Genomic DNA, 18,014 nt, shown 5'->3' with positions numbered 1-18,014 from the left:
ACTGTTATATAAACTGTGCTGCCAGCCAGTTATAAGGAATAAGAAAAGTGCTATAATAAAACAAATAAATGAAACCACTGCAAAAGCTATTTCGGTTTTATACTATTTTAAATGTCCTCTAAACATTTGTGGGAATTATAGTTTGGTGAGATGCTTAGAACTCTTGTTCGGAGAGCTCTAGTTCTTGAGAAGTTCTCTGCAGAGCAAGAATAAAGATAAAGATAAAACAACTCCAAGCTTCGTTCCAATTTCCTGTCACCAATTACATAAAACCGACCCCCCCCCTCCATTGAATTCAGGGGGGGGCGGCTTCGGAGTAAACATCCTCAAAGACCGCAGCTCTGTGGCATAGACTTATTCCTTGCAAAGGCTGCTTTGGAACTGTAGTTATGTAAGCATCGTGAACTTACATTCCCGAGAGTGGCAGTCTAGCAAACACATCTGTTTCCCAAGCATGTGTGCAAAGGAAGAATGCCTCGAGACATAAAGACTACAACTTCCGACAGGCAACGAGAACAAGGTCGTGTATACTGGGAAATGTAGTACCAGCTTCAGCAAGGCGGAAGCGACGCCGCACACGGCGAGCGGTTCATTCACATGTCTCCTTTAGGGTGAACAGAAAGTAGTTAGGAGCGTACAAGCAGGTCAGGGTTATTTGGTGCTTGCATTATTTTATGCACCCCTGACTTTGCAGGCGAGAATGTTAGGGGCTTGAACAAACATAATCACCTCTCGCCAGTCGCCATGTGGATTGAAGGAGGAACCCGGCAAGCGAGTGGTGAGTATCCGACAAAGAGTCATGACCCTAGTAAAAGAGGCGGGCTGATACGTCTCTAAACCAAAGGAGGGAAGAATCTGTGTTATTAATGAGGAGACTGTGCAGTGATTGACCTTCATAACTGCAGAGAATCCGTATTAAAGTGTCCTGGCGTTCCCTGGCGTCCTCTGCCCTGGAAACAAGCTGGTTGAGGAACTTGCCTCCACGTGATATCTTAGGGGCAGACTTTTCCAAGGATTGGAAACCAGTTCCGCCTTTCTCTTTATAGTGTAGAATTAGCTTCTCAAGGTTTATGATCCTAAAGGTTTTTTGTTTGTTTTAAGTCAAGTAGTAGTGAGGTCTGGGTTGCTGGAAGGGCCCAGTACTTTGTCCAGATTAATTCCCTTTGTTTAATGTTGGAGATGAAGGTTGAGATGTGTTTCTATCTTTATAATGCGCTTCCCTTTTAATTGTTGTGAAAATATGCTCTTAACAGGAAGGTAGAATTACAACAAAAATGGTTTGGATCCTATGACTCCCTTCAGCTAAGCTGGATCATCTGAAGAGTTCTGCTAGAACAGGCTAAATAGTCCAGCCAGTATCCTGTCTCCCACAGTGGCCAACCAGTTACTCTGGAGGGCCAACAAACAGGACGCACGGGCTGAGGCCTCCTCTTGATGTTGCCTCCTAACATTGGTGTTCAGAGATTTTCTGTCTGTGAACAGGGTTCCATTTAAATACCATCGCTAGTAGCCACTGATGGATTTGTTCTCCGTAAATTTGTACTAATCCCCCTTTAAAGCCATGTGGTAATTACTACATCCACTGGTGGTGAATTCCACATTTTAATCAATGAATAAAGAAATATTTCCTTTTTGCCTTCCTATTGCCTATCTACTTCATTGGGTACATTAGAGCTCTAGTTTTTCAGGGCAGGGAGAAAGTTATCCACTCTCTTTGCCCTATGCATAGTTTCATAAACCCCTATCATGCTCCCCCTCCAGTTACATTTTTTTCCTGTTAGAGGGAAGTCTTCTTTATTTAAGGAAGGCTTGGTGGAAACAGAAGTCACAGCATCAAGCCTGTGGTTATTTGGTAGGGGAGAGGGGGAGATTAACTTTATAAACCATACATCCAGGGATGGAATTCTAGCAGGAGCTCCTTTGCATATTAGACCACACACCCCTGATGTAGCCAATCCTCCAAGAGCTTACAGGGCTCTTCTTACACGGCCTACTTTAAGCTCTTGGAGGATTGGCTACATCAAGGGTGTGTGGCTTAATATGCAAATGAGTTCCTGCTACAAAAAAAGCCGTGCATACATCCATCACGAAATAAGATTCCCCAAGCGACTTAATCACTGACTGGTGTGCATAGGGCAAATGCTCAGAGAAAATGCCTGAATGCACCCCTGCTCCTTGTGATCAGCAGTGTTGCAAATCCAGTGCCACTGATAATGAGGAGAGGGTCTGTATGGGGGCATTTCCTATGCAGATCCCTGGGCAATCATGTGGAGGTGGGGGGACCAGCACACTCCTGATCACTGTAGCTTCCAACACCGTGAGTGAACATGCTGACGGGATATCTGCACAGGGCTATAAAATCAGTAGTCTTAGACTGGAGTCATTGTATAAGATTTTGCTATAAGCCACCAGCAGAACTGTGCTAGCCACACGATCATAATGATAATAGGGGGGGGGGGAGCAGAGGCCTCAGATCAGCACTGCTCTCCACTGAAGCGTTGTTCAGACCACCAGTGCTACTAGGAGCTCACAACCAGTATGCAAAGGTGCCAAAATGCTCACTATGACAGAAGCACAGCATTATTTTTTCCTCTCCTTTTCCCTTTCTTTTTTGCTGTCTGATCACAGCTGACTTATAGTAACCCTTTAGGGTTTTCAAGGGAAGAAATGTTCAAAGGTGGTTTTCAAGGGAAGAAATGTTCATAGCCTGCCTCCGCGTCATGACCCTCTTATTCCTTGGTGGTCTCCCATCCAAATACTGACCAGGGCCAATCCCACTTAGTTTCTGAGATCTGATGAGGCCAGTCTGAGCTATCTGGGTCAGGGCACGTTCTTTCTACCCCATCAGATAGAAGACGATTTCCTGAACCTGGGGAACAGGTGTTTTTGGAGAGAGCAGGGAACTACTGAAAGGAGTCAAAGATGCTTTGCTCCATTCATGAGTAGCCAGGACCCAACCCATTATTTATCACAAGAAAATTGGTCTTTTTGGCCACTGATGTGCTACATTTGACGGACATAGGGATGTCTAGGTGGGTAGGATCATCCTTTTTAAAAAAAATAGAATGTTGTATCTATGGACTTACTTTCAAACCTGACTTTTAAATTGATCTCATTGCAGATGCTTCAAAATTCCTTTTTAATTCTTCTCACGCTGGCTGCAAAGGAGACAGGAGACTCAAACTTTTATGTATCTAAATGCCACGTTTTGATGCTCACTGGCAGTTTGGTGATGACTGGAAACCAAGGAAGACAATATCATTCTGGAGAAGCTTAAAAGTAGCCTATAAAAAGTGACAAAAATGTTTTGCTTGAGACGTTTTCTGTTTTCACCGAGGAGTTGCCAATTTCGAAAGGGGAGCAGTAACTTGTTTTTCAGCCAGCTAAAGAAATGCACAAATGAAGACGAAGTGTTTGATCTTGTTGGAAAGAACAAAACCAAACTATCTGAAAAACATGTGGAAACCGCTGTTGATGTACTTTGGCAGTTTCAAAAGGTTAAGCCAAACTTCCTGAGAAATATCCGTTATATAAGAGATCACCCCCACTTCCTTATCCTTCGTATTTTAGCAGAAAACAAGATTGAATCTTTGAATAATGAAGCTTTAGTGAACATGCTCTACCATTTTCTTAGGTAAGTAACATTAACACTTTTATGCAGTGGAATCAATTTTATTTTAAATTGTGGGTTTAAAAAAAAAAGTGAAGAGAGAGCCAGTTTGGTGTAGTGATTAAGTGTGCAGACTCTGATCTGGGAGAACCAGGTTTGATTACCCACTCCTCCACTTGCACCTGCTGGAATGGTCTAGAGTCAGCTATGGCTTTCACAGGAGTTGTCCTTGAAAGGGCAGCTGCTGTGAAAGCTCTCTCAGCCCCACCCACCACACAGGGTGTCTATTGTGCGGGGGGGGGGGGAGGTAGAGAAGATTGTGACCACTCTGAGATTCAGAGTATAGGGTGGGATATAAATCCAATATCATTTTCTTTTTTAGAATGTTTTAAAAACAAATGTTTGAAATGGAGAAGGCTGATTTCTGCAACACAACTTTCTTGCCTGCTAACAGCTTGCTAACTACAATGCCTTCTGACTACAATGCCTGCTAACAGCATGCTTAGGGAGTAAAGTACAGTTTTGGAATGGAGTTGCCATCTGCATATAAGAGACAGGCAAACTATTTTCAGCGTATGCTGTTTAAGATCGTTGAGATCCTGTCTGAGGGACAGATGTTTGCAAACTGTTGCTGTGCCTTTTGCAAAACCCAAATCCTGTTTTGAAATTTGACTAGCGGTCATGAAGCCCAACCCAAGTGACCATACTGGAGATGTCAAGCATGCTTCCCATTGTCTAATTAAACAGGCTAATTAAAGAGAAAGCAAGGAGAGGGGTCAGAGCAGAAGCAAGGCCCACGGCTCGTCAGGCATTGGACTGAGAGGACACACAATGAAAATACCTAGGGACATTGAGCCCATTGCTCATGCTCAGCCTAACGTACTATACAAGGTTGTTATGAGGATAAGTACAAGAGAATAGAATGCTTGTAAGCCACTGTGGGGTCCACTGTGAAGAAAAGTGGGGTATAAATGGAGTTTGAAATAATACTTTGGATGAAAAGAAGCTGGTCAGGTTCTACTAGTCAACATGTTTTTAAAAATCTAGATTGCTTTAAAAGTTTCAGGTTTATACTTGCTCTCAGCTGCTAGGACATTGTATGTGCAGCTGTGGAAACAAGAAAAAATACCAGAGAAATGGGACTGGATTGTGAAAGTTTTATCGTGGAGTGAGATGGATAAACTAACTAGAACTCTAAGAGACTATGATTTAGATATATTCAAAAAGGAGTGGAAGAAATTTAAAGGATATATGGAGAAAGAGTGGAATGTAAAAAGACATTGGACAATTTTTTAGTATTAATGAGAAAAAAAAATATTGAACTTTGATTGGTTAGTGGTACCTTTAGTATTGAACTTAATCTATAACTTTGGGAAAGTCAACATATAATAATAATAATAATAAAATTTTATTTGTATCCCGCCCTCCCCGCCTAGGCAGGCTCAGGGCGGCTAACAGCATTTCATAAAACATACAATGATAAATATAAACTTTAAATTTAACAAATATAAAACTTTAAATTTAACATCATTTAAAAACCAGTCAATATAATAGCTTAATCTGACAGTGACGATGGCATTTTCGACGCTAGTTCTGTCAGTTTACACAATGACATAGGTCCTTAAATAGGACCGTGTTGGCGGATCCTTAATTAACAACCTTATTCAGCAGTCCGTATATGCTAGCTTGGAGAGGGTGGTCTTGCAGGCCCTGCGGAACTGATCAAGGTTCCGCAGGCCCCGCACCTCCTCAGGGAGCTGATTCCATAGGGCAGGGGCCGCGATTGAAAAGGCCCATGCTCGGGTGTTCTGAAGTTTGATCTCTTTCGGCCCAGGGATAGTCATTATATTTTTCCCGGCTGACCTCAGTGCTCTCTGGGGTTCATATGGGGAAAGGCGGTCCCTCAGGTAGGCCGGTCCTCGGCCATATAAGGCTTTAAAGGTAATGACCAACACTTTGTACTGGACCCGGTATGTAATCGGCAGCCAGTGCAGTCCACGTAGCCCCGGCTGTATATGCTCCCACCTCGGGAGTCCCAACAACAGCCTGGCCGCCAAGTAGCCCCAACATTGGAGGGAGGGGGGTTGAAATATCATATGGGTTAGTACAGAAAATTTATAATTAAGTTTTGTAACCATATGTTATCAATAAATTGTTAAAACACAATAAAAGTTTCAGGTTTTGAAGTTTTACATTGCAATCTTAAGCAGAATTATACCTCTCCAAACCCATCAAAGTCAGTGGGTTTTAGAAGGGTTATTCCTCTGCTTAGGATTTTGCTGTGTAAATTTCAAATTTTAGTTCCATAGGTGTAAAGAGAGAGAGGCCTTTCCAAGCCAGCCAACAGGGTGGTGAGGGCTTTGAAAGCCACGCTCCTGAACCACAGTTTGGCCACCTCTGGACTAGAGAGAGAACCAAAACCTAATATTCAGAGTATTATAAGAGTGTGAGAGACAGAAGCTGATAGAAATTGGAATTAGGAAAAGAAAGGAGTATTTGAAAGTGAGGAGTGTGTGAAGTGAAATATTGTGATGCCCTAGTCAGAAGTTGTTATTCTCCACTGAAGAGCTAAGCTATGAACTTCTTGAAACCGTTACACTTCTTGTACAAACAAAGTTTTGTTTTGTTTTATTGTTAACCTGGAGTCCTATGATATTAAAATACAAGAGTCTCATCCTCAGGACCACATCGTCCAATGAAGGAGCCTTAGAGCTTGGGCACAATACTGAGGGAAAAGTTAATAAGATTGGAATTAAATTCTTGGTGACAGCATTACGAGCCCAGAGAGAGAAATCACAAGAAAATTAAAAGGTACTCCATATCTAACCACACAAATTAAAAGAGAAGGCATGACAGTGGGTTTTGATGGACAAAAAAAGAGGAGGTATACTGTACTGTTGCAGGAATTGTGCATGCTTTCTCAAACTGTAAAGAAAAATGTTCCAATAGATATAAAACCTATATAAGAGCAACCTAATATTTTAAATCAGTTTCTGATTACGTAGTTTCTTTTCAGCGCCCTAATGAGAAAGCTAAAATAGCTATACAGAACTGCTTGAATTGTCTTTTGGTCCTTCTGAAGGTTCAACATTGATGCCCACGATTCCTTGGTAGAAGAGATGGTCATGGAAGGCTGGAGAAGACTGGACAGGTCAGTATGTTTTCTTATTATTTATCTCCTATAAGAATGGGTGTTGGCAATTTTTATTTTTTAAAGCTCTCATAAAAGTTAGCTCTGGCAGACAGAGGTGTTGAACTCATTTGTTATGAGGGCTGGAGCTGACATAAATGATCCTTTGTCGGGCCAGGCCACGTGTGCCATAAAATGTAATGCCAGGTACTGAAGATATAAAAAGGGCTTTTTTTGTAGCAGGAACTCCTTTGCATATTAGGCCACACACCCCTGATGTAGCCAGTCCTGCTGGAGTTGACAGTAGGCTCTGTACTAAGAGTCCTGGAGGATTGGCTACATCAGAGGGTGTGGCCTAATATGCAAAGGAGTTCCTGCTACAAAAAAAGCCCTGGATATAAATTTTATGAAGGACATAGGCAAACCCAATGAACAAGATTATTTTTACACAAAAATACAAACAAAATACAAGCAATTGATTCCTAGCTATGAAAGCAATTGATGTAATTGGGAGCTTAAAACCCCCCAATAAATGTATTTAATCATATATAATACGACTAGGTTTTTTTTCCCAAGGGATACCATAAAAGGAGGAGTACCTTATATTTCCATTCATACCAGTTTCTTGTGGGCCAAGTAAGAACCCTGGATGGGCCAGTTTTGGGCTCTGGGCCTTATGTTTGACACCCCTGCTTTAGGTCTCCTCACATTCTCTATCTCTTTTGTATTTGTTCTCACAGTTCCCCAGCCAGTGACTGTATCGAGGATTGGCAACTCTGGGTTGGGAAATACTTGGAGATTTTGGGGTTGGACCCTGAGGAAGTTGGGGTTTGGGAAGGGGAGGGACTTCAGTGAAATATAATGCCATACAGCCCGCCTTTCAGAGTGGCCATTTTCTCCAGGTGAACTGATCTCTGTTGCCTGGAGATCAGTTGTAATAGTGGGAGATCTCCAGGTACTCAGTGGGAAGTTGGCAAGCCTAGGTAGTTTGCAAGAGCAGTAAGGATCATTGCAGCAAGAGACAAAACTGAATTTAACAATGCACCAGGGCTGCCGTTGGCTTAGGGGAAATTTTAAGTTGCAACCTTAAGGCTTCAGTTGGAACAGAGAGTGTACATGGCTTTGAGTCAGTTTGTAACAAGACCTATTAAACTGAGAAGCAAAGAACCTCTGCTCTTCTTCGAGGGAGCTAAAGCATACTAGATGCATACATTCAAGATTTTATACCGGTTCCCAGAAAGAGCACAGGAGTTCTCAGTTGAAAGCTCTTGTAAACTCATAATGTCATTCTGAGAAGGAACTTGGATTTCTAGTTGGGCTTTGGCATCCTTGTTCTTTTCCACCCCCAAAGTCTCCTGGCTCCACCCCCAAAGTCCCCAGATATTTCTTGAATTGGACTTGGCAACCCTGTGTTGGTCTGAAGCAACAGAACAAAATTTGAGTCCCAGTCTTAAAGGTGCCACTGAACTTTTATTTTAATCTTAGTAAGAATATTGTAAATGAGTAGCCAGTTTGTTCTCAGGAATCTCTGTTTTATATGGTGCACATTGCCATATCTTGCACATGCACATTTTGGTATAGTAATACTTTTTTTTTAATGTATCCTTACAGTTTGAACATGCCTGAGCTATCTAAATTTTCGTTGTGTCTATATGAGCAACAGATGAACCATAGTCCTCTCATGGGCCAGATAGCTGAGACTGTGAATAAGAATTTGGCTTCCATACAGAACACAAGGTAATTTTAACGTAACAAAAATCTCTTAGACAGTTTGCAAGTACCTCTGCTTAAGGTTGACTTAATTTTAACAGAATTATCGAGTCATTCTTGTTCAGGCCTCTCATGTTTATTTAGATTAAATATTCTAAATCTAAAAAGAAGAAGCAACTGATCAGGATGTTAATACAAGAAAATAGATACGTAGAAAAAGAGTGGAAAATAAAAGGACATTGGACAATTTTTGATAATGAACTAAGTATTAGAGGGAGGAGGATATGAATATTGGTTCTTATTAATTAAGGGTACCTTTAATACTAATATTTTAAGTATAGTACACTGGCGGGGGTCAAGTAACGGGGGGAGGGGTAGGTAGAAAGTAATTTATGGGATAGAGGGAAAAAGTAGTTATTAATGATGTAAGAAATTGAATATACTACCATATATTACCAATAAATTGGTTTCAACCAAGGATGTTAATACAAGAAAATAAAGAGCTGCACCGGTCACAGGAGATAAAAAATGGGGCCAAGGCTGACGGTCCAAAATCAGATAAAATTATATTTTATTATTCAATTAAATTTCCAAAAGTTCCCTGCCTACTGATCCTTTGCTCTTTTTGAAGAACTGCTGAAAGCCAACAGATTCTCCTGACAAAGCCTGTTGGAGAAATGCACTGGGAATTTTTGGAAATTTAATTGCCTATGGAATTTTTGGAAATTTAATTCATGATAAAATATAGTTTTACCTGATTCTGCACCATCGGTCTTGCTCTCTTTTTTAAATCTCCTGTATCACATTTGGCACAATACCGTTAGTGTACTGGCTACCGTCTTGAAAGATGGTCCAAATTACATTTTGGAATCAGCCTAAGGCAGGGGTGGCCAATGGTAGCTCTCCAGATTTTTTTTTTTTTTGCCTACAACTCCCATCAGCCCCAGCCATTGGCCATGCTGGCTGGGGCTGATGGGAGTTGTAGGCAAAAAACATCTGGAGAGCTACTGTTGGCCACCCCTGGCCTAAGGTTTAAATGTGTTTCTTCCCTTCCTACAAGGCGTCCTACTCTGGTTGTCTGTCATACTTTGTTTGTCTCTGCTACCTGCATTTGCTTGCACAATGGAAACTTTGTTAGTACAAACATGAATTAGGCGGGCTTGTGAAAAGTTACTGAGACCTTGATTGGTTCACATTACCATAGAGTTTGAAACTTTCTGCCCAGAGCTGTCACAGTGACTTTATGAAAGGACTCTAATGCCCAAAGGATTTAACTCCTAAAAGCCTGTAACCTTGCATGTATGAATATGTACTTTCTATATCACTCTCTGATAAAGAAAGTTTGCTTTCACACCAGACATTATTCTGCTCTTTATGGTTTACAGATAATATAATTTTGTCTTACATGATAACCTGGGGACCCATGAAACTTCAGGGGAAGGGAAATACTCCCACAAACATACACACACTGGCCTCCACTTTTTCTCTTTTTTTCCTCAGCATTTTCTCCACTCCCCCCTCATCACTTTCTCTCTGCTACTCTCTTCCCCCCCCAAACTTGCAGTCATGTTGCCTAGGTTTCATTGCTTAAGGTTTTGTTTTTGTAATTCATTGCTTAAGTTGTCAGGCAACACCAGAACAGACTGTGATATCATGAGATATCACAGTATTTTGGTGGGCATTCCCCATTTAGGGGAGAGTTTTTAAATATTTAGGGGAGAGTTTTTAATATTTTTTGGAGGAATTCTCTGCAAGTCTCAGGATTCTCCCAGATGTATAGACTCTCCCCCACATACACACACACACCTGAACATGGCCCTGTTGTGCAGTTTTTTTTTATCCACCCTCTAGGGCCCTGTTCAAAATTAAATGTGACGATTGAGGAGCATAAAAAGAGCAAGCTGGAAAGTATTCAGCCAGCACTGGCTGCTGATTGAATATGTGATCCAGTTCAAGGTTATGGTCTTAACATTTAAAGCCCAATGCGACCTGGGACTATCATACCTGTGGGACCACCTCTCCTCGTATGAACCCCAGAGAGATTTACACTCTTCCAGTCAGCACCTCTTGGTGATCCCTGGCCTGATCCCTGGCCTGAGGGATGTCTGCTTAGCCTCAACTTGGGTAATACATGCTCCCACTCAAGATCAGAGCCCTGCGGGACTTACTCCAGTTCCACAGGGCCTGTAAAATGGAGCTGTTCCACTAGACCTTTGACTGAGGTGACAGACATTCAAATATTCAGACATTCTGGCCTCCCCTGCTTATGGCACCTTTCCCATGCCCTGCTGCTCTAGATACTATACAGACAGGATTTTCTTGGGGATTGTAAGATTTGTACAGACAAGATATGTGGGACACTGGTTGTAGTGAGGAGAAGAACTAGGTGAGATTGAGTGGGAAATGTGGCTAGATTAAACACTTTGTCAGGTTTCTTGACTTGATGAATAATAATAATAATAATAATATTTTATTTTTATATCCCGCCCTCCCCGCCAGGCGGGCTCAGGGCGGCTAACAGACATGGGAGTCCCATGATTCACATAATACAACATAACAGACATGGGAGTCCCATGATTCACATAAAACAACATAACAATTTAAATATATCAATTACCAATAAGTTATTTAAAATAAGTAAAACATATAAAATAGGTGCTAAAATGCTGTAGTCGTAATGTACACTACATTGTACTGTAGTCTGTAATGTAGTCGTAATGTATGAATAAACATAACCTCTTTTGAACTTTTTTTTAAAGGGTTTTATCAGTTTTGATGGTCAGCATATCTGGTGTTATCTCGCAGAGTTTTCGAGATCGGTTGATCCAGAAGGCAGAGTTTCTTTTGGAGACTATGGATCCCATCCCCGTGAACCATGCCAGGAGGTTTGTACAGTTTCTCCAGCATATAAAATTCCGTCATCGTCCTTTGCTACAGAAGTGTAATAAGGTCTTTCTTCAGAATGCGAATCAATTGGATGTGGACAACATTTATATCATCCTTGGACTCTACCAGTTGTTACAGTTTCACAACACCGAATTTCGATTGACCGCTAAGCAAAAACTGACGGAAATGATGGATGACTGTACCAGTCCTGCGGGGTTCACTCGTCTGTTTGCTGCTCTTGCTCCTGTGGCCGGACCAAAAGTCAGAGAACAGTAAGTTCAGCCATTATTTATAAAAAGTCTGCCAAGAAAATGTGATATGATGTCACCTCATGGGTTGGTAATGACTCAGTGCTTGCACAGGGGCCTACCTTTACCTTTTTCAAATTAGTGATCTGCCAGGGGTTTTCCCTCTCTGTATTTTTTTTTTAATCCTGCCTTTCCTTTCGAGGAGCTCAAAGCAGCAGCATGCATGGTTCTTCCTTCCTCTGTTTTGTCCACACAATAACCCCAGGGGGTAAGTTAAGTTAGGCTGAGATGGAGAATGAGCTTCGTGGCAGAAGTGGGATTTGAACCTGACTCTCCCAGTTCCTAGGCCAGCACTCTAGCCACTATCACCAAAGATTGTTGCCCTTGAGGATCTTTTCCAGTGCATCTGTGGGCTGTAGCAAAGAGAAACCACAAGGGTAACTGAGTTTGTTTTTAAATTTAATTTTATACCCCGGTTTCTAGAACACCAACTATTGTTCCATATTGTAACTAATAATCCAGAAAAGTCCAGCTGCTACTTCTGGCCTGAAGAAAGACAAGAAGGCCTTGCTGAGCACCCCTAGGCCCTTCTTCAGTGGTACTGGAGGTTGCTATATTACAGCCATATGAAACCAGAGCAAAAGGTGGAAAAGAGCCCTAGAGGAGAACTGAGAATTAACTGTGTAGCCCTTTAAACCTTTCCACCACCAGCTATTTGGTATAGCCCAGGGGTGGCCAAACTTGCTTAATATAAGAGCCACATAGAATGAACATCTGATGTCTGAGAGCCACAAGACATGAATGTCAGATGTTTGGGGGAGGGAGGGAGGAAGATAGATAGAGATAGGGACAGGTGGAAATAAAGCAACTTTAAATGCATTCTCCAAGCTGTCAACAGACTTGGCTTGGAGAAGTGATTTAAAGGGAGAAATGCCTCCTCCAAGCCGCCTGACAGAGCAGTGGGGGCTTCAAGAGACACACAATATGTGTAAAAGAGCCCCATGTGGCTCCCAAGCCACAGTTTGGCCACCCCTGGTATAGCTGAATATACCCCCAAAAAAGCACACACACAAAAAGGCTTTATTCGGGATCAGCTATACCAGGAGAGAGTCAGATTCTCTGATCTGTATCCAGCTTTTAAAAAACTGAAAAATACCAGCAAGATATTTTTTCCGGGGGAGGGGGGGTTGGCTCAGATACAGCCGAATGCACACCCCAGTAGGCACTGTGATACCTTCTCTGAACCATTGGAAACTTGCAAAATGCTTCTTATCTTTCTTTTAGGTTAATTGAAACTTCTCTGCTGATGGCAGATGAATTTGACCATCTCCAAGCATTATGCATAATAGAAACCATGGAAGAAATGGCATGCAGAAGTCCACAGCTGATTCAGAAGTAAACCTTTAATTCAAAGCATGTATGAAATCTCTACATTGAAAGGACAGTGTAGTCAATGGATGGTGGAACACTGCAAAAAAACAAAAGTGTGCATGGAACTGTAACAATATATTTGTTCACTTATTCATACACCAGTCTCAAAAACTTTAGGTTATATGTTACCAACATCAGCCATCAGAAGAGGGGGAAGGTGTGATGTCACCATATGCCCCTCCTCACCGTAGCCCATGATTGATGTGGCATTTGTCCTCAAGGACACCCCAACCTCAGGCAGTTCCTTTTTGTAGGAGATGGGGCTGCTGGAGAAGGGGGAGAGGTGGAGAAAGATCCACCAGTAGGATGCCTGTAGGACTCAGTCCATTTACTTGTTTCCCATTTGTTGATTTCAGCAGAATTTGCACACAGGATAGTGCACATGGGACCACAGTCTTAACTCCTCATGGCGCTTTTGACAGTTTATAGGTAGAATTTAGTTTAGACTTTTTCATGGAAACGTGTGCTGGAACTTACCCATGGCCTATCCTAGCACAAAAGGCATCTGTAATACCAGAGTTGCTGCTGTCCTAAGCACACTTAACAGCAAGTAAGTGGGAGTAATCTCTGGATAAAGAAGACTGGAAAGTGAAAGGTGGTTTCAAAGTCAGGAAAATTATTTTTACACCTTATTACACCTTAGGTTACTGACTTGGGTAAAAACTCCAGAGCATTTCTCTTTGTATTCCTCTTCTAACTGTTGAAATCTCTGCAAATTTATTTATTTTTGTTGATTTGTATTCCGTCCTTTCCCTGGCTCAGGGCGTTTGGTTTCTTGGATACTCCTCCCCACCATCCAAAAAGTGGGAGGGATGGTGGCTCAGTGGTAGAGCATCTTCTGCTTGGTAAGCAGAAGGTCCCAGGTTCAATCCCTGGCATCTCCAACTAAAAGGGGTCCAGGCAAATAGGTGTGAAAAACCTCTGCTTGAGACCCTGGAGAGCCACTGCCAGTCTGAGTAGACAATACTGACTTTGATGGACCGAGGGTCTGATTCAGTATAAGGCAGCTTCATATGTTCATATGTAAGTATGAAGTTATGTAATGTCATATGTAAGTATGAACATATGTAATGTCTTATAAAGCAGCTGCAACATGCCCTGATTAATGATTGAACTATCTAGATTTCTTCCTTTGAAGGCAGGGCTAGATGTTAAAATGTTTGTCACTGAGAAAAGATTATATACCTGCTTAGAGGGAGTGATTTTTGCTGATTCCCCCCCCCCACTTCCTATGGGAGCCCTCCATTTCCCCCTCGTGGTGTTCCTGGAGCTCCCTGTCCCCCACCAGCATCACTGTGTGTTGCAGCAGGAAGTGGGGAAATGAGAAAGCCACAGTCTGTGGATGGAAATCCTCCCACCTATGATAAACGGATACCAGCTATTGTGCTCCTGTCACAAGTGTCTTGATCCTGTCATATCGGATCCCTGCTGTAAGTTCTTACATATAGCACTCTGAACCAGAAGTTAGGAGACAATCACAAAGAGGTTTCATTAAGTCTCTTAATTATATTCTGACACATTGTGTTAAATTTTGTCTCATTTTTTTTTTAATTTCAGGATTTCATCTCTCCTTCTCAAATACTTGGATCTCTACAATGCAACAGAGTTAACAAGATTAACCCAGTCTCTGATCGCACTCCGTTGCCCCAATCTTGACCTTTACACCAAGTTACAAAGGATGCTAATCAAGTAAGAGAGAGTACTTTGAAATGAGTGGACGTATTTCATTTTTTGTTACTTTTTTTTACCGCCATGTCCCTGTTCACCAGTTTGGTGCAGTGGTTAAGTGCGCAGACTCTTATCTGGGAGAACCAGGTTTGCTTCCCCACTCCACCACTTGCAGCTGCTGGAATGGCCTTGGGTCAGCCATAGCTCTCACAGAGTTGTCCTTGAAGGGGCAGCTGCTGTGAGAGCCCTCCAGCCCGACTCACCTCACAGGGTGTCTGTTGTGGGGGAAGAAGATAAAGGGGATTGTAAATCGCTCTGATTCAGAGAGAAGGGCGAGGTATAAATCTATGTTCTCCTCCTCCTCTTTCTCCTTCTCCAAACTTCAGAGAAGATCTGATTCATAACAACACTGTAAATAATGCTGCCTTGTAAATCAGTTCTTCAAAGCTGTTAGCGCACAAATATGCATATTGGCTCCCTTATTGGGACATTTGGAAGGGACCATAACCTGGATAGCCCAGGTTAGTCGAGTCTTGTCAGATCTCAGAAGCTAAGCACAGTCAGCCCTCATCAGTATTAGATGGGAGACCATCAAGGAAGTCCAAGGTTGTGACACAGACACAGGCAACAGCAAGCCACCTCTGAACATCTCATGCCTTGAAAACTCCACCAGGGGTTGTCATAAGTCATCCATGGCAGAGAGAGAGAGACTGGGAGAGACAGAGAAAGAGACTGAGAGCGAGAGAGAGATTGACTATGTAGAGATAAATTGGTCTAGCTTAATATTACAATGTTGACCATGTGGAGTCTGCGAACCAAGGAGGTGAGTGATTCTGAGGTGAATCTGAGGTGGGTCCCAACCAATACTCCCTCTAAACTGTGGAGCCTTGTGAGCAAAAATTCTGATTCATGAGCTACTGGCATTAAAGTTGTGAACTACTGAATAAATTAATTCACTCTGGGGCCATCCTTCCTGAACTAAGACAAAAATGTGTGAGCCAGAGGCTAAAAAACTGTGAGCTAGCTCTCACTAAGCTTAGAAGGAACACTGGTCCCAACACATAGCTCAGTAAATGAGATGCGGTAACACATTAAGGTGGAAAGCTGTGGGTCAGTGGTGAAGCATATGCTTAACATGTGGAAGGTCAGTTTCATACTCCGGCATCTCTAGTTGCAGGGGCTTGGATGGTAGTGTGGGCAGAGAAGTTGTAAATAACTGCGTTAGTCCTCACAAAATCCAGAGAAAGAAACAGAATCATGCAATGCCAGCCCAAAGGCCACAAAATATTGTGCAGGCTTTTTTTCAAAGAGAATTTGTGGTGTCCTTGTTTCTTCTATACACAGACTCAGTCGATCCTTCCAAAAGGGAGTAAAAAAGATGGCCACAAGGGACTTCCAACCCAGCAGGCGGTGATCTATGACCCATCTGGGGGTTCTAACCCATGGGTAAAAGATTTCTGCCATGGGTGACCAGACAAGCAATCTTTATAAGCTCGAAATAATAGTTAGAAATCCAATATAACCCAAAGGCTAGTAAAGACACTCTTTAAAATGTCTGAGCTTGACAGAGCACTTTAATATTATAGTATAAAAACAAGCATGTTGAAGTTTAACTTCCTTTCCAAAGTCAGACTTCAGACAACATAATCACAATAGTGTTATAATTTTAACCTTTTTTACCTGTCACTTTGTATAATATTGTATATAAAGGTTGGTATTGTGCAAAGCTGAATCTGTCATAAAAATAATACATGAGAATTGATTGCTCTGGACTAGTTTGTGGTTATCTTTCCCATTTTCCATTGTATGGAGCAGTCTTAATTAAATGCTGGTCCATAGATTCCAGTGACATTAGTGGGCTTTACTTTCAAGTAAATATGCTTATTATCAGGGTTTAAAATTAGGGTTAGAGCCCTGTGGCGCAGAGTGGTAAGCTGCAGTACTACAGTCCAAGCTCTGCGTACAACCTGAGTTCGATCCCAGGAGAAGCTGGGTTCGAGTAGCCGGCTCAAGATTGAACTCAGCCTTCCATCCTTCCAAGGTCGGTAAAATGAATATCCAGCTTCCTGGGGGGAAAGTGTAGATGACTGGGGAAGGCAATGGCAAACCACCCCATAAAAAGTCTGCCAAGAAAACGTCATGATGTGACGTCACTCCATGGGATGGTAATGACTCGGTGCTTGCACAGGCGACTACCTTTACCTTTTTTAAGATTAGGGTTGCCAGCTCTGGGTTGGGAAATACCTTGAGATTTTCTCCAGGGGGACTAAGTTGACCTGGAGATCAACTGTAATAGGAGATCTACAGATGCAACCTGGAGGTTGGCAGCCCTATTTACGGTACCTTGATATATACTGACGGACCACACTTTTTTTCCCTACTGCTCATCGCTTTGTTTCTTGCGCTTTTAATTCCAGCCACTTGAAAGTTAGCATCCTACCTGCAAAAATAGCCATGCTAATTCATACCCTTTCCATGCTCCCGTCTTCTTTCATGGATGAAGTCGTAGTTAGTCGAAGTGATGCCATCTTGCCTCAATGCAGCTTGAGTGGTTTGAGTTCCTTTGCCACGGCAATTATAAAATGGGTTCGATGGGACAAGTCCACCCAGCAAAGCTCCTCCGGGATGCTTCTGCAAAAAGTCAATAACTGCGCCCAACAGAGGATAGAGGAAGCCAGCGATCTGAATCTTCTGTTAGAGGAAATGAAGCATACATCTAGAGAATGGTTTGAAGAAGTGCTTCTTGAAGATGCCATAGCTGCTTTTCAGCGCTTGAAGGACCAAATTACATGGATGAATGTAGTGGAGTTTTCATCTTTTCTCACCAGAACCTCCTACCTCTCTACTCCATTACTCGATAGAATCGCTGCTGTTGTTCTTCAGCACTCTGATAAGGTAAAATAACAATTTCCCTTTTTTAATCTTTGAAAGTTACAGCAAAAGCATTGTGTGATATCATTTCTTTGTGTACTTTTAGGTCCTAATTACATGTCATGTTTTCCCCAAGTGTATCCCTCTTTCATATTACAGATGTGTTCTGGGAATTCTAGGCATGCAGGGGCCTTAGATATCATCTGCACATTACAAAGTCTTCATGTATGTTGAGGAACAGCAGAAGGACTTTGCTTCAAATGCGCAATGGGAGTTTTGTGCCCCTTTGTTCTTTGCTGTTTTCATATCTGTAAACCATCCCATGGATTTGCTCGTTGGCTCCTTTGTAAAAATCATGTTACTTACATGATTCACAACAGATCCAATGACTCCATGGAGCAGTAATAAGCTCCCTATTTGGGCATCCTTTGCCAGAGCTGCTTTTAAAGGTATGCTAGAC

General features: G+C 42.1%; 1 protein-coding gene across 1 annotated transcript in view; it reads left to right on the top strand.

Annotated features, from left to right (window-relative positions):
* Positions 1 to 298: 298 nt before the first annotated feature.
* The window catches only part of FASTKD1 (FAST kinase domains 1), a 32,511-nt gene continuing 14,795 nt past the window's right edge, over positions 299 to 18,014 (top strand). The window contains exons 1-8 of the mRNA XM_060257430.1: positions 299 to 778; positions 3,122 to 3,634; positions 6,693 to 6,761; positions 8,352 to 8,477; positions 11,210 to 11,608; positions 12,869 to 12,979; positions 14,573 to 14,704; positions 17,101 to 17,578. Coding sequence (XP_060113413.1) covers positions 3,303 to 3,634; positions 6,693 to 6,761; positions 8,352 to 8,477; positions 11,210 to 11,608; positions 12,869 to 12,979; positions 14,573 to 14,704; positions 17,101 to 17,578 — 1,647 coding nt within the window. The 5' untranslated portion in view covers positions 299 to 778; positions 3,122 to 3,302. The remainder of the gene's footprint in view (positions 779 to 3,121; positions 3,635 to 6,692; positions 6,762 to 8,351; positions 8,478 to 11,209; positions 11,609 to 12,868; positions 12,980 to 14,572; positions 14,705 to 17,100; positions 17,579 to 18,014) is intronic.

Source organism: Heteronotia binoei, chromosome 16 (assembly GCF_032191835.1).
Source record: "Heteronotia binoei isolate CCM8104 ecotype False Entrance Well chromosome 16, APGP_CSIRO_Hbin_v1, whole genome shotgun sequence".
NCBI lineage: Eukaryota > Metazoa > Chordata > Lepidosauria > Squamata > Gekkonidae > Heteronotia > Heteronotia binoei.
The sequence above is the reverse complement of the archived record's forward strand: the minus strand, read 5'-3'. Positions and strand labels throughout refer to the sequence as shown.